The sequence below is a fragment of the Ailuropoda melanoleuca genome, chromosome 1 (assembly GCF_002007445.2).
Source record: "Ailuropoda melanoleuca isolate Jingjing chromosome 1, ASM200744v2, whole genome shotgun sequence".
NCBI classification, from domain to species: Eukaryota; Metazoa; Chordata; class Mammalia; order Carnivora; family Ursidae; genus Ailuropoda; species Ailuropoda melanoleuca.
The window spans coordinates 194,001,137-194,013,838 of NC_048218.1; the positions used below are offsets into that span (position 1 = coordinate 194,001,137).

Here is a 12,702-nt window from a genome sequence, read left to right on the forward strand (position 1 = left end):
GCTGTATCTCCTTCAAGAGTCATTTAAAAACAGAAAAAGGTCGTTGTAAGAATGAGTAACAAAGAGCACTGAGTTTTAGAGTCCTGGATGCAGAATTTTCTTCCCTTGACTTCTGCTAAAAGCACCAAACATGTTTATTGTTCCTAAATTAAATTCCCTCACCTTCTCATATCACGCAGTTTCAACATTCAGTTTGCTTTCTTACGAATATGCTGCGTACTGTCTTTGTTCCTTTTAAAGTATGGTAGTTAGAACAAGGCAGAGAGCTCCATGGATGGCTCGGGAAATGAATATTGACATACTTCATTCATTCCTTGTCACAGTAACAAGCGTGTGTGTGTGTGTGTGTGTTCATACAGTTGGTAATACAAAATGAACAAAGCGCATCACTAGCATATCAGTGCACTGTACTGTAATAATGCTAAAGGCAGGAGAGTGCCGTGCACCCCCGTGTCCACAGTGGGGGTTGGTGGAGGGACTGTTGGCCCCTGGAAGGCAGGAATCAGGCGTGCCTTGTTTACTCCTCTGGCCCCAGAACCGGGAACGGTCCTGCTCCAGTATAGGTGCTCAATAAAAACCTGAATGCTTCTTGAGAATTAGCTGGTTTGAAATCAAACCCAGACAAAATAAGTGCCGTCTGTCCAAACAAAATCTGTTGCTCTTTAAAGGAAATGAATGGGCTTGGAGACTCTGTTTTCACCCAGTGATCCGCTACGTGTAGGTAAGAACTACGGAGGCTTGCATGGCCTCCTTGACAAGGACAAGCATCCTTGCCACCATAATCTCCTAGTGGTTGTTTTGTTCCCATCCTGCCATAAAAGAGCATTAGAACTTAGGCCCTGTCATTTAGGAGCAGGTGCCATGAAGAAGTGGCTGGTTAGGTACTGTCTCTGGTGCTTTTATCCCAGAAGCCACTGGAATAAGATGGCACAGATAGACAAAGAAATGAATGGGGAAAAAGTAGTGGGAAATGCTAGCAAGAAGTCCAGAACAATTTCAAATGACAAAAATTTATCTTATTCATTGAAATACCATCATATCCGTAGCCCATATTTTTCTGTGACGTTGTTATAGTTCAAACCAGAAAGTGTTCTCAAATCCAGTAGGTTCTATGTCGAAGGACCAATCCAAAGAGTATTTGACATTTTACCCATGTCACTGTAGGTCACATTTAACCAACGTGTAACCCCTTTGTACATTTGAAGCATAAGGCAAATGACACTCCCAAGAGATGAAAGACATGGTGAGACCATTAAAAACTGTTGAGGGTTGGGTTTTTTTTTTTTTTTCCTATTTGAACTTTAGAAGAAGAAAATTAAGTTGCCATTTGAGTCCAAGATGCCAGGAATGTCACCTTTATCAGCTGATTTCTCTCACCATTGGGAGGGCTCTAAGTGGGTTCCACAGCAACCGCCTGTCACCGTTGAGATCTGAAGTGTGCACTTTCTGAAAATCACCCATCCTGCTGTGTAATCAGCAATATTTGCAGAAACCCTTCATGCCAAAGTCTTGTTAAGGTCAGCAACAACATGCCAGAATCTGAAGAAAAGAAAACACTTTTTGAATTTGACATTTGCCAGTGACTTTTTTAATTTCCTTTTCATCTCTCACCATTTTGGGAGAGGAAGACAGTACCTTAAAACAGTCTTCCTTCTCTTCTGTGCCACTCACGTCAGGATCTCATAAGCTCTCGCCTCCAACTCCTGAGAATGTCCCAGTCTCTCTACTTTGAATTGCTCCCATTCTTCACCATCAGTCCACCCTTTATACTGTGCCAGAGTGACCATGCCAAAGCTCGTATCTGATTCTATCATTTCACCTCTTAAGATCCTCCTAGGGCTCTCTATGGCTTCTCAGATAAAATCCAGAGTCCGTAAAGATCAGTAGGAGAAGAAAGCGTTAAAGAAAGGGGGGTAATCAGAAGGGGGAATGAAGCATGAGAGACTATGGACTCTGAGAAACAAACTGAGGGCTTCAGAGGGGAGGGGGTTGGGGGAATGGGATAGACTGGTGATGGGTAGTAAGGAGGGCACGTATTGCATGGTGCACTGGGTGTTATACGCAACTAATGAATCATCGAACTTTACATCAGAAACCAGGGATGTACTGTATGGTGACTAACATAATATAATAAAAAAACATTTTAAAAAAGTATAAAATCAAACAAACAAAAACAAAACAAACAAACAAAAAATCCAGAGTCCATAGATGGCCTCCAAAGCTGATGATGACCTGCCTCCTGCCCGTCTCCCCACGCTCACCTCACACCTCTGTCTTCACATGTGATCTGTGTACCAAAAGGAACCACTTGTCATTCCTGAAAACCAGTCCTCATTCACACCCTTATGCCTTTGTACATGGTCTTCCCATTGTCTGGAGTTATGTCATCTGTAATTTACTGTGAAAATACTTCAGCATTGATGGCTTGATTTTATTTTCAGCTAAGAGTTACTCAGTTTAAATTTCAACCGCAGTAGCAATCAGTTTCCCTAATCATGAATCCCACTCCAGGATTGGTCAGTTTTCATATCAGAAAGGTCACATTCCAGAGGGAGCTGCCACCAGCGCAGTTACTGGTATCTTGATTAACAGTATACACCTTGCCAATTAGCACAGGAATGCCAGTATGAATTTTTATTGGCAAAATTAGTCATTAATTGATGCAGCTGTTAGATGATCACCCATAATGAAAATGAGCTGGTAGTCCAGATCTTTAGATACCCCTGCATAAGCAGGTTGTAAGAATATAACACATCCTATACAAAACTTAGCTCAAAAGGGATCAGGGCACCTGGGTGGCTCAGTCAGTTATAAGTGTCTGCCTTCAGCTCAGGTCATGATCTCAGGGTCCTGGATCAAGCTCTGAGTCAGGCTTCCTGCTCAGCAAAGAGTCTGCCCCTCTCTACTGCCTCTTTCTCTCAAACAAATAAATAAAATCTTTAAAAAAAAAAAAAAGATTTAAGAAAATCGATCATCAATCTAAATATAAAACCTAAAACTATAAAACTTCTATGAGAAAACTTAGGAAAAAAAAATCTTTGTGACTTCATTTAGGCCAAGATTTCTTACTTATGACCCCAAGAACACCATCCATAAAAGAAAAATCTGATAAATTGAAGTTCATCAAAATTAAAAACCATTCTTTAAAAGACATCACTAAGATGAAAAGACAAGCAACACTTGAAGGCTTTATTCTAAGTGAAGTAAGTCTGACAAAGGAAAACAAATACTGCATGATATTACTTATACGCGGAATGTTAAAAAATAGTAAAAATCATAGAAACACAGAATAGAAAAGTAGTTGCTGGTGGTTGAGAGAAATAGAGGTTGATAAGGGTACAAACTTTCAGCTTCAAGATTTGAGTAAGGCCTCAGAATCTAATGTAAAACATGGTGACTTTGGTTGGTAACACTATATCGTATCATTGAAATTTGCTGAGATGCTAAGAATAGAACTTAAATGTTCTCATTTTTAAAAGAAAGGATAAATATGTGACGGACGTGTTAATTAACAGATTGGGGGAATCTTTCCATAAGATATATGTGTATCAAGTCAAATCGTGATGTGTGCTTAAGATGTCTTACAGTTTGGGGGCACCTGTGTGGCTCAGTCAGTTAAGCATCCAACTCTTGATTTCGGCTCAGATTGTGATCTCAGGGTCATGAGATCGAGCCCTGCATTGGGCTCCATGCTCAGCTTGGAGTCTGTTTATACCTCTCCTTCCCCCTCAGCTTCTCCCCTTGCGCTCTCTCTCTCTCTCTAAAAATGAATTTTAAAAAAAAACCTTTAAGAAAAACTGACAACAGTAAGTGCTGGTGAGGATGCGGAGCAACCAGAACTCTTGTACGTTGCAGATAGGAAAACAAAATGGCATAGCTCCTTTGGAAAACAGTTTGACAGTTTTCTCATAAAATTAAAAAGTACTTACTATATGACCCAGCAATTCCACTTCTACTATTTACCCATGACAAATGAAAATTTATATTTACACAAAAACCTATACATGAAGAAGCTTTATTTAAATCACCCAAAACTAGAAACAACCCAGATGTCAACTGGTGAATGGTTACATTGTAGTATCTCCACAGAGCGGGAATGTGCCCAGCAGTAACAAGGAACAAACACAACATGAATAAATCACAAATGCTTTAAGCAGAGCAAAAGAAGCCAAACTCCAAAAGCTACATATTCTATGATTCCATTTATATGGCACTCCGGACAACACAAAACTATAGGAAGCATCTATAGGTCTGTGGTTGCCAGATCCTTGGGGTGGGGGTAGAGGTTGACTGCAAGGGGGCTCAAGGGAATTCTGGGGGTGATGCTGTTGTCCTATAACTTGATTATAGTGGTGATTATGCAACTGCGTGGATTTGTCAAAGCTCATAGAACTGTACACTGGGTGAATTTTACTGTTTATAAATTATTTCTCAATGAACCTTACTTAAAAAAAGAAAGATGATGGTCAAGCCTGAAGATACATCATTAGGGATAATGCCCAGGGCTTTTGCAGCCTTTTGTTTAGGAATATTTCCTGTTACGTCACGCAGACTATAAGGGTAACAGAGTTTTGACTCTGAATGTCTTCCTGTCTAACTCTACTGAACTTCCATGGCACGATCAGACAGAGCACTAAAAATGATAATAAAGACTTCACTGAGTTTATAGTACAGCCTGTGTGAAGTGTGTCTGCCAGTGGATGGAGGATTTTGTTTTTCTTTTTTAAAAATGCCTATATGTGTGGTAGAATTATTTGGACTGAAACTTTTGTTACAGCTTTACACCAAGGTTATGGAGTAGCCAATCCTTACCCATCTCAGACGTCTTTGGCAGTTACCAATAACTCCCAAAAAGAACCTAGGAAGTATATGCATGGTCAGAATGACTCAGGCCATGTCAACACAGGAATGTCCTCCTTTCTCAAGCTTATTCAGATCATCTTATTTAAGTGTCACTCTATGTTGTGAACCTTTCCTGACACCCCCTGGCAGACTTCATAGTGCTCTGGTACATGTCCTTCTGAGTGAGACACTGCCTTCTTTTGGTCTTTTTTTTTTTTTTCCTTGGTCTGCCCCACTAAGCTGTGGAGTCTTTCAGGGCACAAATTATGTCTCACATTCCCAAGACCCAGGACAATTTTATTTTTAAATAAATAAGTAAATGTATTTTAGTGTTTGAAGTAACAGATTAATCGTAGTGATGGTGATGATAGCCAGCACCTGCTGAGCACTTGCTCTGAGTCGGGCCTGTGCCGCATGCGTGATGTTCAGGAGCTCCCCAGAGCGCCTGATGAGGTAAGCTTTGTCATCCCAGGTGCACAGATAAGGAAACCGAGACGTAGAGAGAGTAACTCGCCTCAAGTCACACAGCCAGCAGATGTTGGGATTGGGAACTGAAACCAAAGTAGTCTCGTTCCAAAGCCAACTCTTTTGAGCTCTGTGACCTGCGCCTCTCATTTTTGCTACAGCTGTATCTGTTGAAAGATAGAATGCTTTTCACACTAGGCATATAGTCCGGTCTTTGAAGGGAATGTTAGAGCTCATTTATTCCTCACCCCCAATGTTTGGATTAAGCAAGCGAGGATCACAGCAGCCGACTTCCTCCAGGTCACTCACTTCTTCTTTAGATGGCTTTCCAGTGAACAAGCGGAGGGGGACGTAAATATTTATAGGGCCACTCCTGCTTTAAATATTTGGGTGGTCTGTCCCAAGAAGATTATTGTTTTCATCAAGAAAATGTATTACTAATTGCTGTCTGCATCTTTACCTTTTTCAGGGTTCACTGTTTCCACTATCTCATCCCTCTTGCAAAGGAGGGGAACTATGCCATCGTGGCTAATGTGGAAAGTATGGATTATGACCCTCTGGTGGTCAAGCTCAACAAAGACATCAGCGCCATCGAAGAGGCCATGAGTGCCAGCCTTCAGCAGCACAAGTTCCAATATATATTTGAAGGTCAGACCCTGCCTGTGTCCCTAGGATTGGGGGAGGAAGGAAGGGTGAAGGGGTTTTGGGGTTTTTTTTGTTTTTTCTCTACTATTGAAGTTTACAATTTGTAGTTGTTTTGAGTTTTGTTTTGGTTTGGTTTTTGTTTTTGGATTAAAGCTGCAATACCTGATCTCTCTGTGTATGGCTAGGTAGACAACAATATGGCTGCCATCTGCTCCTGGTTGATAAGATTTAATCCAACATAAGGCAGATGGCAGCCTGGCTGCCTCCCTGACATGCCACTCATGAGAGTTGGGTAAATATGTAGAGTGGACCATGAGTTACCTCAAGAGAAGCTCATAAAAGAAAAAGAAGCACACATAGAATGAGAAGAGGACTCTAAAAATAGATCTCTCATTGACCAAAATTATCAGTGGAAAGGGAAGTTTTCTCTCAAAGAGTGCACTATTGTCTGAAAAGAACAGAAACCTCTGATCAGCAGAGATTTTAGGAAGGCTGCATTCATAAATGCCGTGGGGCAGGCAGGCAAGGAAGGACACGAAAGACAGTTCCATCTAAAGGCATTTACCTTCAACATTTTGAAATATGCGATGCCAGCCAAATAATTTTTCATGCTGAATTCCTCCCATGGGGAGGACTTTTAGGACTTCAAACTATATTCCCTTCTTTCTTATTTTGGTTTATTTGTATGTAGGCCTGGGTGCCAGAAGTATCTATGGTGTCTCTCAGAATTAAGGCAATGTTATTTAAAACAATTAAGAAAGTGCATTGTGCAAAGGATTGTAGAACCTGGAGATTGGAAAGAAATGCTTGGGCATTGCTTGCTTTATGAAACAGTTATGTCCCAGCAAATTTGGACCAAAAAACTGAAAATCCCATTTTTCCATTGAATTATATCGTAAAGATGGAGATATGTTCTGAAAGGAACTATCCCTAAAAGACTTGAGCCAAAAAGCTTTAGTGATTAAAAGGTTAGCTGTTCTCTCCATGACACTGAGAATTTGGGGACCACAACAGTCCTCTGGAGCTTGGAGCCATAGTGCCCATCTGAGAAGTCACTCCTTGCTCACTACACAGTTTCCTCCTTGCTCTTGACTGTGTCTCTTCTTGTGTATCAACATTCACAGCTCCCAGACTTCCCCTCCCATTTTGCCCAGAGATTTCTAATCCCCATGAGTAGCAACATCTTCTTAAAATATGGGTGTAACACTCTGACGCGGAATAGAGATGAAGACATCATAAATTGGAGACCTTCTGTTTAAAAAGCTCTAGCTATTTCTCTGTGATATCACTTTCTAAATTCAAAAGGCATAAAACAGAATTTCCCAAGGGGTGAGGAATGGGGGTGACAGGGTCTCAGTCTTCTTCGGTGTGGCAGAAAGGAGCATTTTATCACAGATATTACTTGAAGTTTCCAGTGTGTAGTAATAATATAAAACAGACAACTTCTACTGGGTTTTATTTTTACTTATTATAATTTATATGTGTATCTATCATATAAATTTACTTTTTTTTTTTAAGTGGGCTCCATGCCCAGCGTGGAGCTCAACACGGGGCTTGAACTCCCAACCCTAAGATCAAGACCTGAGCTGAGATCAAGAGAAGGACTCTTAACCGACTGAGCCACCCAGGCGCCCCTAAATTTACTTATTTAATATATTTATTATTATTTACTATTCTCTACAAACCCTGCACCCCCTCATTGCCTCCACTTCGGCCGATTGCATTTTACCATGGCAAAACAAAATTAAACCCAGAGTTATGGGCTCAGTAAAATCACACACAAATTTGACCTACAGAGATTTTTCTCGTCAGTCAGTGGCTTTAGATATAAAATCCATGTGTGTGCTTCTTTTTCTTTGAGTAAAAAGCCTTTTACTTCCCTTTCAAGTAGTTGCACGTACAAGTGAGTTTGTGGTCTGGAAGCAACACTGCACGAGTGTAGCTGAGGCAAGAGAGAATTCTCCTCCTCTCCCTTCTCTTCCTTTATCCCAGTCAAGGGAAACTCATTTTGCAGACAGAGGGAGTCATGGAACCTGAAGAGGTGCCCTGAGCTCCCCCCGAACCTTCACCAAGGAGGCACTATGACTTTAGAAGAGGGACGTCATGAGGATAGTGAGCTGCTTGTGACTAGCCAGACTAGGTTTAGAGTTCCACGGGAAGCTGTGAAGAATGATAACCCACATGCATCAATTTCTTACTGCCATATTTTTGCTAATCAGGTTCCAAATCAACTTTTGAGCCAAAGGTACACCCCTGTCTTTTGTGGGGGGGGGGGGAGGAAGAGGAAACCAAACAGATCATTGTATTTCCCTGTGTTCTCTGTTTCTAGAACCTCTGCACAGAAAAATAAGGGTTCCAATGCCCTTCAGTAGTTTATAATAACCTGGCATATCTTCTAAGCCCTTGACATGGTGGCTTGAAGTATATATATATGGCGGTGCTGGAGCAATGGTTATGTTCACAAAGCCTCTCCATTTGTAACTATTAGGACAATGTATAAATACTCCAAAACTATTGTAGGACCGGTGGGTGCAGCGGCCCTCAGAGAGATGTTTTCTTTGGTCATATAAATTTGTGAAGGAAGTGAAGAGAGAAATCCTTCCAAATTCATGTGTAAGTTCATGCAAGGTGGTACTAATCTGTCTTCTCTTTTCCCCCCACTGATCTGCGCTGGCCCCTCAGGCCTGGGTCACCTGATCTCCTGCATCCTCATTAATGGTGCCCAGTACTTCAGGCGCATCAGTGAGTCCGGCATCAAGAAGATGTGTAGGAACATCTTTGTCCTGCAGCAGAATCTGACCAACATCACCATGTCGCGGGAGGCAGACCTGGACTTTGCAAGGTAGGACAAAGCCAAAGCCAAGATCCCTTGTACCAAGGTAGCCAAGATCCCATTGTCTATCAAAATCACTTAGATAAATGGATTCTTGGTACTTAAGAAGTTAATTTAAGAAAAAAATGAAACAATTAGATGTTCATCCATCTTAGAGAAGGTAGTTCTCTACAATTCTATTGGCTGTTTAACCTCCCTTAGGCAGGGAGTTTTCCTGTTCTCTAACCTAAGTTCTTCTTACTCAAAACTTCAGTAGCTTTCTTGTTCTAAAAGCAGTATTTGCTCATTGCATATGTCGCATAAAATACAAAAAAATCAATAAACATGACTCATAAGCCTTTCATCTGGAGACTAGGACATCTGGTGTAATTTCTCCTGGCCTTGTACCTGTGCCATGGATAGAAGTGAGTTTTCATACTCTGCATGCATTTAATTTCTCTTTGTACAAAATTGGAACTGTGTTAATGTAATTTTATATTTGTTTAATTGCATTTTCTCATATCAGTAACGTTCTTGGAAAACATACTTTTCCCAAAGCCACTAATAACTCCTTGAAAGTACAGTTGATCCTTGAATAACATGGGTTTGAATGGTGCAGGTCCACTTCTATGCAGATTTTTTTTGAACATCACTATTAATGTATTTTCTCTTCCTTATTTTCTTAATAACATCTTCATTTTTCTAGCTTACTTTCTTGCAAGAGTACAGTGTATAATACATATAACATACAAAATGTGTATTCGTCAGCTGTCGATATTATCAGTATGGCATCTGCCCAACAGTAAGCTATTCATAGTTAAGTTTTGGGGGAGTCAGAAGTTATATACAGATTTGTGACTGTGTGGGAGGTTGGCACCCCTACCTTCCCACAGTGTTCAAGAGTCCACTATATTACTTTTAATACCTGAACAAATATTCCATGGTATAAATTAGACATTATTTAATCATTTGCAAATTTGTAAACATTAGCATTTTTTCCTTTTTTTTTTCTCTCATAAATAACATGTGTTGAGTGTATGTTTCCATGAATCTTTTCCTCATCTCTTCTCTCTTTCCCAGTTGAACTCCTCTTCTCTTCTTGTTCTCACTGTGGGGGCAGTGGTTACTCGTCGTCAACCATGCTCACCATTCGTGTCCTTGAAGGCTCTTCTTTTAAAGAGCACTCTTTCTCTTTCCTAGTTTGCTGATCTCAATTTTTAATGTTTCTTTATAATGCACTTTTTCAAATTTGAGAGGTGGTTTTATTCTCTCTTCATGTGGTCTCAACACTGTATACCTTACTTAAATCATCAGACCTTTGGTACTTCAATGAAAGCTAAAACAGTTTTGAAGAGGATAGATGATGATTATGGTTTCTTGGTGTTTTATTGCTGTTTGTACCTAGGTGAATCATTTCATAAACTCCTTTATGGCTAGGAAGTCATTTGTTTTTAGTCATCCGGAATTCTCCTGCCTAACATCTGTATCATTTCATTTGATTTTTGGATTCCTCAAAAAGTTCCAGAAAATTCAAAACAATTTTTAAGACATTTCAGGATTACCCCCCTTTTCTTTATCCCTTTCTTCCCCTACCGATCCTCCTAGTTCTTATGGAAATGATGAAAATTATATTAGGTTGACAGTTATCAAGATATATATGATAGGATCTTTGTTTTGAAAGCATATAACCACATATCTTCATTTTTAACTTTTCTTCTCCAATATATCCCTCCATTTGTTCCATTGCTACCCTGTTCCTCTGTTTCTCTGTCCTCCTTCCCAGTCTTGTTCTTCCTTTGTGCATGTGTGGGTGTGTTGTGTGTTCATTAAATTCCCTATTTTAGGCTAAATTTGGTAGAAAGCCTTCTTTGCTCAGATTAGGGAAACCAGGTGTGACTGAATGCTGCATTTATTTGGTGGCTCTTATGGGGAATGATCTCATTATTGAATTAGTCTATTCATAATAACATTGACAAGGGGAAGTTAAGAACATGGAGGCCTGAGGGATACAGAAAAGCATTACTAATTCTCTGAGGAATATAATTCTTAAATTCAATCATCCTTTTTTAAATGATTTTTTTTATTTAGCTGAAATAAGTAAATTAACAGGTTTTGGCAGACAGTATGGGGCCTGAACACGTACTAAAAAACTAGCATCTCAATAATGAAATGGTGACTGGGCGGTATTGAGGTTGGCATCAGTGGGCTGTGTGCCAACAGTGTTTCTTCAGGAAATAATTGAATGGCAACTGAGCCATGCCTTTCATAGTTGGATTTGTGAATGATGTCCAAGGCAGTGGGCATGGGCTGAAATGTGACGGCGTGGGGAAGGTACGGCTACTATTGCTCTTTACTCTTAATGGATTATGAAAGGAAATAGGCAGCGTAAATATGTAACATTGGATGATTCTGTCCATCCAATCTTGGGTTAGAAGACCTCCCCTTTTTTTTTTTTTAAAGATTTATTTATTTATTTTAGAGCAAGAGAGCGCTCGTACAGCAGGGAGGGACAGAGGGAAAGGGAGAGAGAATCCCAAGCATACTCCTCACTAAGCCAGGAGCCCAATGTGGGGCTCGATCTCATGACCCTGAGATTATGACCTGAGCCGAAACCAAGAGTCGGCCACTTAACCAACTGAGCCACCCAGGTGCCCCTCAGAAGACCTCTCCTTATTAGACCTGTATGTCCCAAGACACCGAGACTCTTTCTGTTTTTTCAGTGCCTGGACCAGAATAAGTGCTCATCATGGTATTGGGTGAATGGATAGGTATCCAATCAAGACTTCTTTTGGTGTTGGTGAAGGGCTTGGATAATGACAAAGTTTCATCTGTCTTTAATGCCCTGAAAGTTTTAATTCGCTGACATGGGTCGGTGTTCTCACGGGCTTATAAGGAACAACATCTCCCTAGAGCGGAAAGCATTTTCCAAAAGGAACCATATATTCCCTACTATTCATTGTCTCTTTCTCCTTCATTTGCTCTTGCTCTCATGCATACAACATGCATAGACACACTTTATGGCCTTATTTTTTTCTGTTCCTGTTTTTGGTAGTGACAGGTTTCATGAAATGGGCTCCATCAATTCCACTGAATTTGAAGCTATATAAAATAAATATAACAGTGATACCAAAATAGCCAGAAATAATAGACTGCTGCAGTGTGCCTCAGCGTTCCTTAAGCAGTGTCTAATCAAGCATGGGCAGCATATGTATTTCCAGCAAATCTCCATAGGAATGTTATCTTCTAGCACAGTAATTAATCACTAGTTGCCATGTGTCAGAAAACTTACTTAACAAGAAGTTGCAAGGCTCTCGTAGTTTTTCACCGCCATAGCCTCCCTGGCCAGTGGAAAATATAACACCCTTTCTGTAATACAGAGGAATCCGGAGTGATTCCGTTTATGTTGAATCTTCTTTTTTTTTTTTTTTAAGACTTTATTTATTTATTTATTTGACAGAGATAGAGACAGCCAGCAAGAGAGGGAACACAAGCAGGGAATGGGAGAGGAAGAAGCAGGCTCATAGAGGAAGAGCCTGATGTGGGCCTCGATCCCACAACGCCAGGATCACGCCCTGAGCCAAAGGCAGACGCTTAACCGCTGTGCCACCCAGGCGCCCCTATGTTGAATCTTCTACTTGCGACATTGCTGTCGATCTCTTTTTCTACACACCTTTACTCTCATCTCCAATAGGAGGATGAATCTCAGGTGAACAAAGGATCAGCATGACCTGTATGATCACCAGAATCAGAGAAACCCCGTCCCCCATGATAATGATCTCTGCTGTGGTTTTGACCCTTTTGACCCCACTGTACGTTTTCAGACTCAAGACGATACTTTGTCCTGGAAAATGACTGCAGATTAACTAGAAAATGGAAGGGCTTCATGAGTGTGCTTTTTCAGTTCCTTTCATCAGAAATCATCTTCCCCTGTGCTGCCA

General features: G+C 40.6%; 1 protein-coding gene across 1 annotated transcript in view; it reads left to right on the forward strand.

The window, feature by feature from the left end:
- EXOC4 (exocyst complex component 4) overlaps positions 1-12,702 on the forward strand; it is a 722,132-nt gene that overhangs the window by 661,077 nt on the left and 48,353 nt on the right. Inside the window, exons 16-17 of the mRNA XM_002922628.4 lie at positions 5,777-5,955; positions 8,635-8,794. Of these exons, the coding sequence (XP_002922674.1) occupies positions 5,777-5,955; positions 8,635-8,794 (339 nt within the window). The remainder of the gene's footprint in view (positions 1-5,776; positions 5,956-8,634; positions 8,795-12,702) is intronic.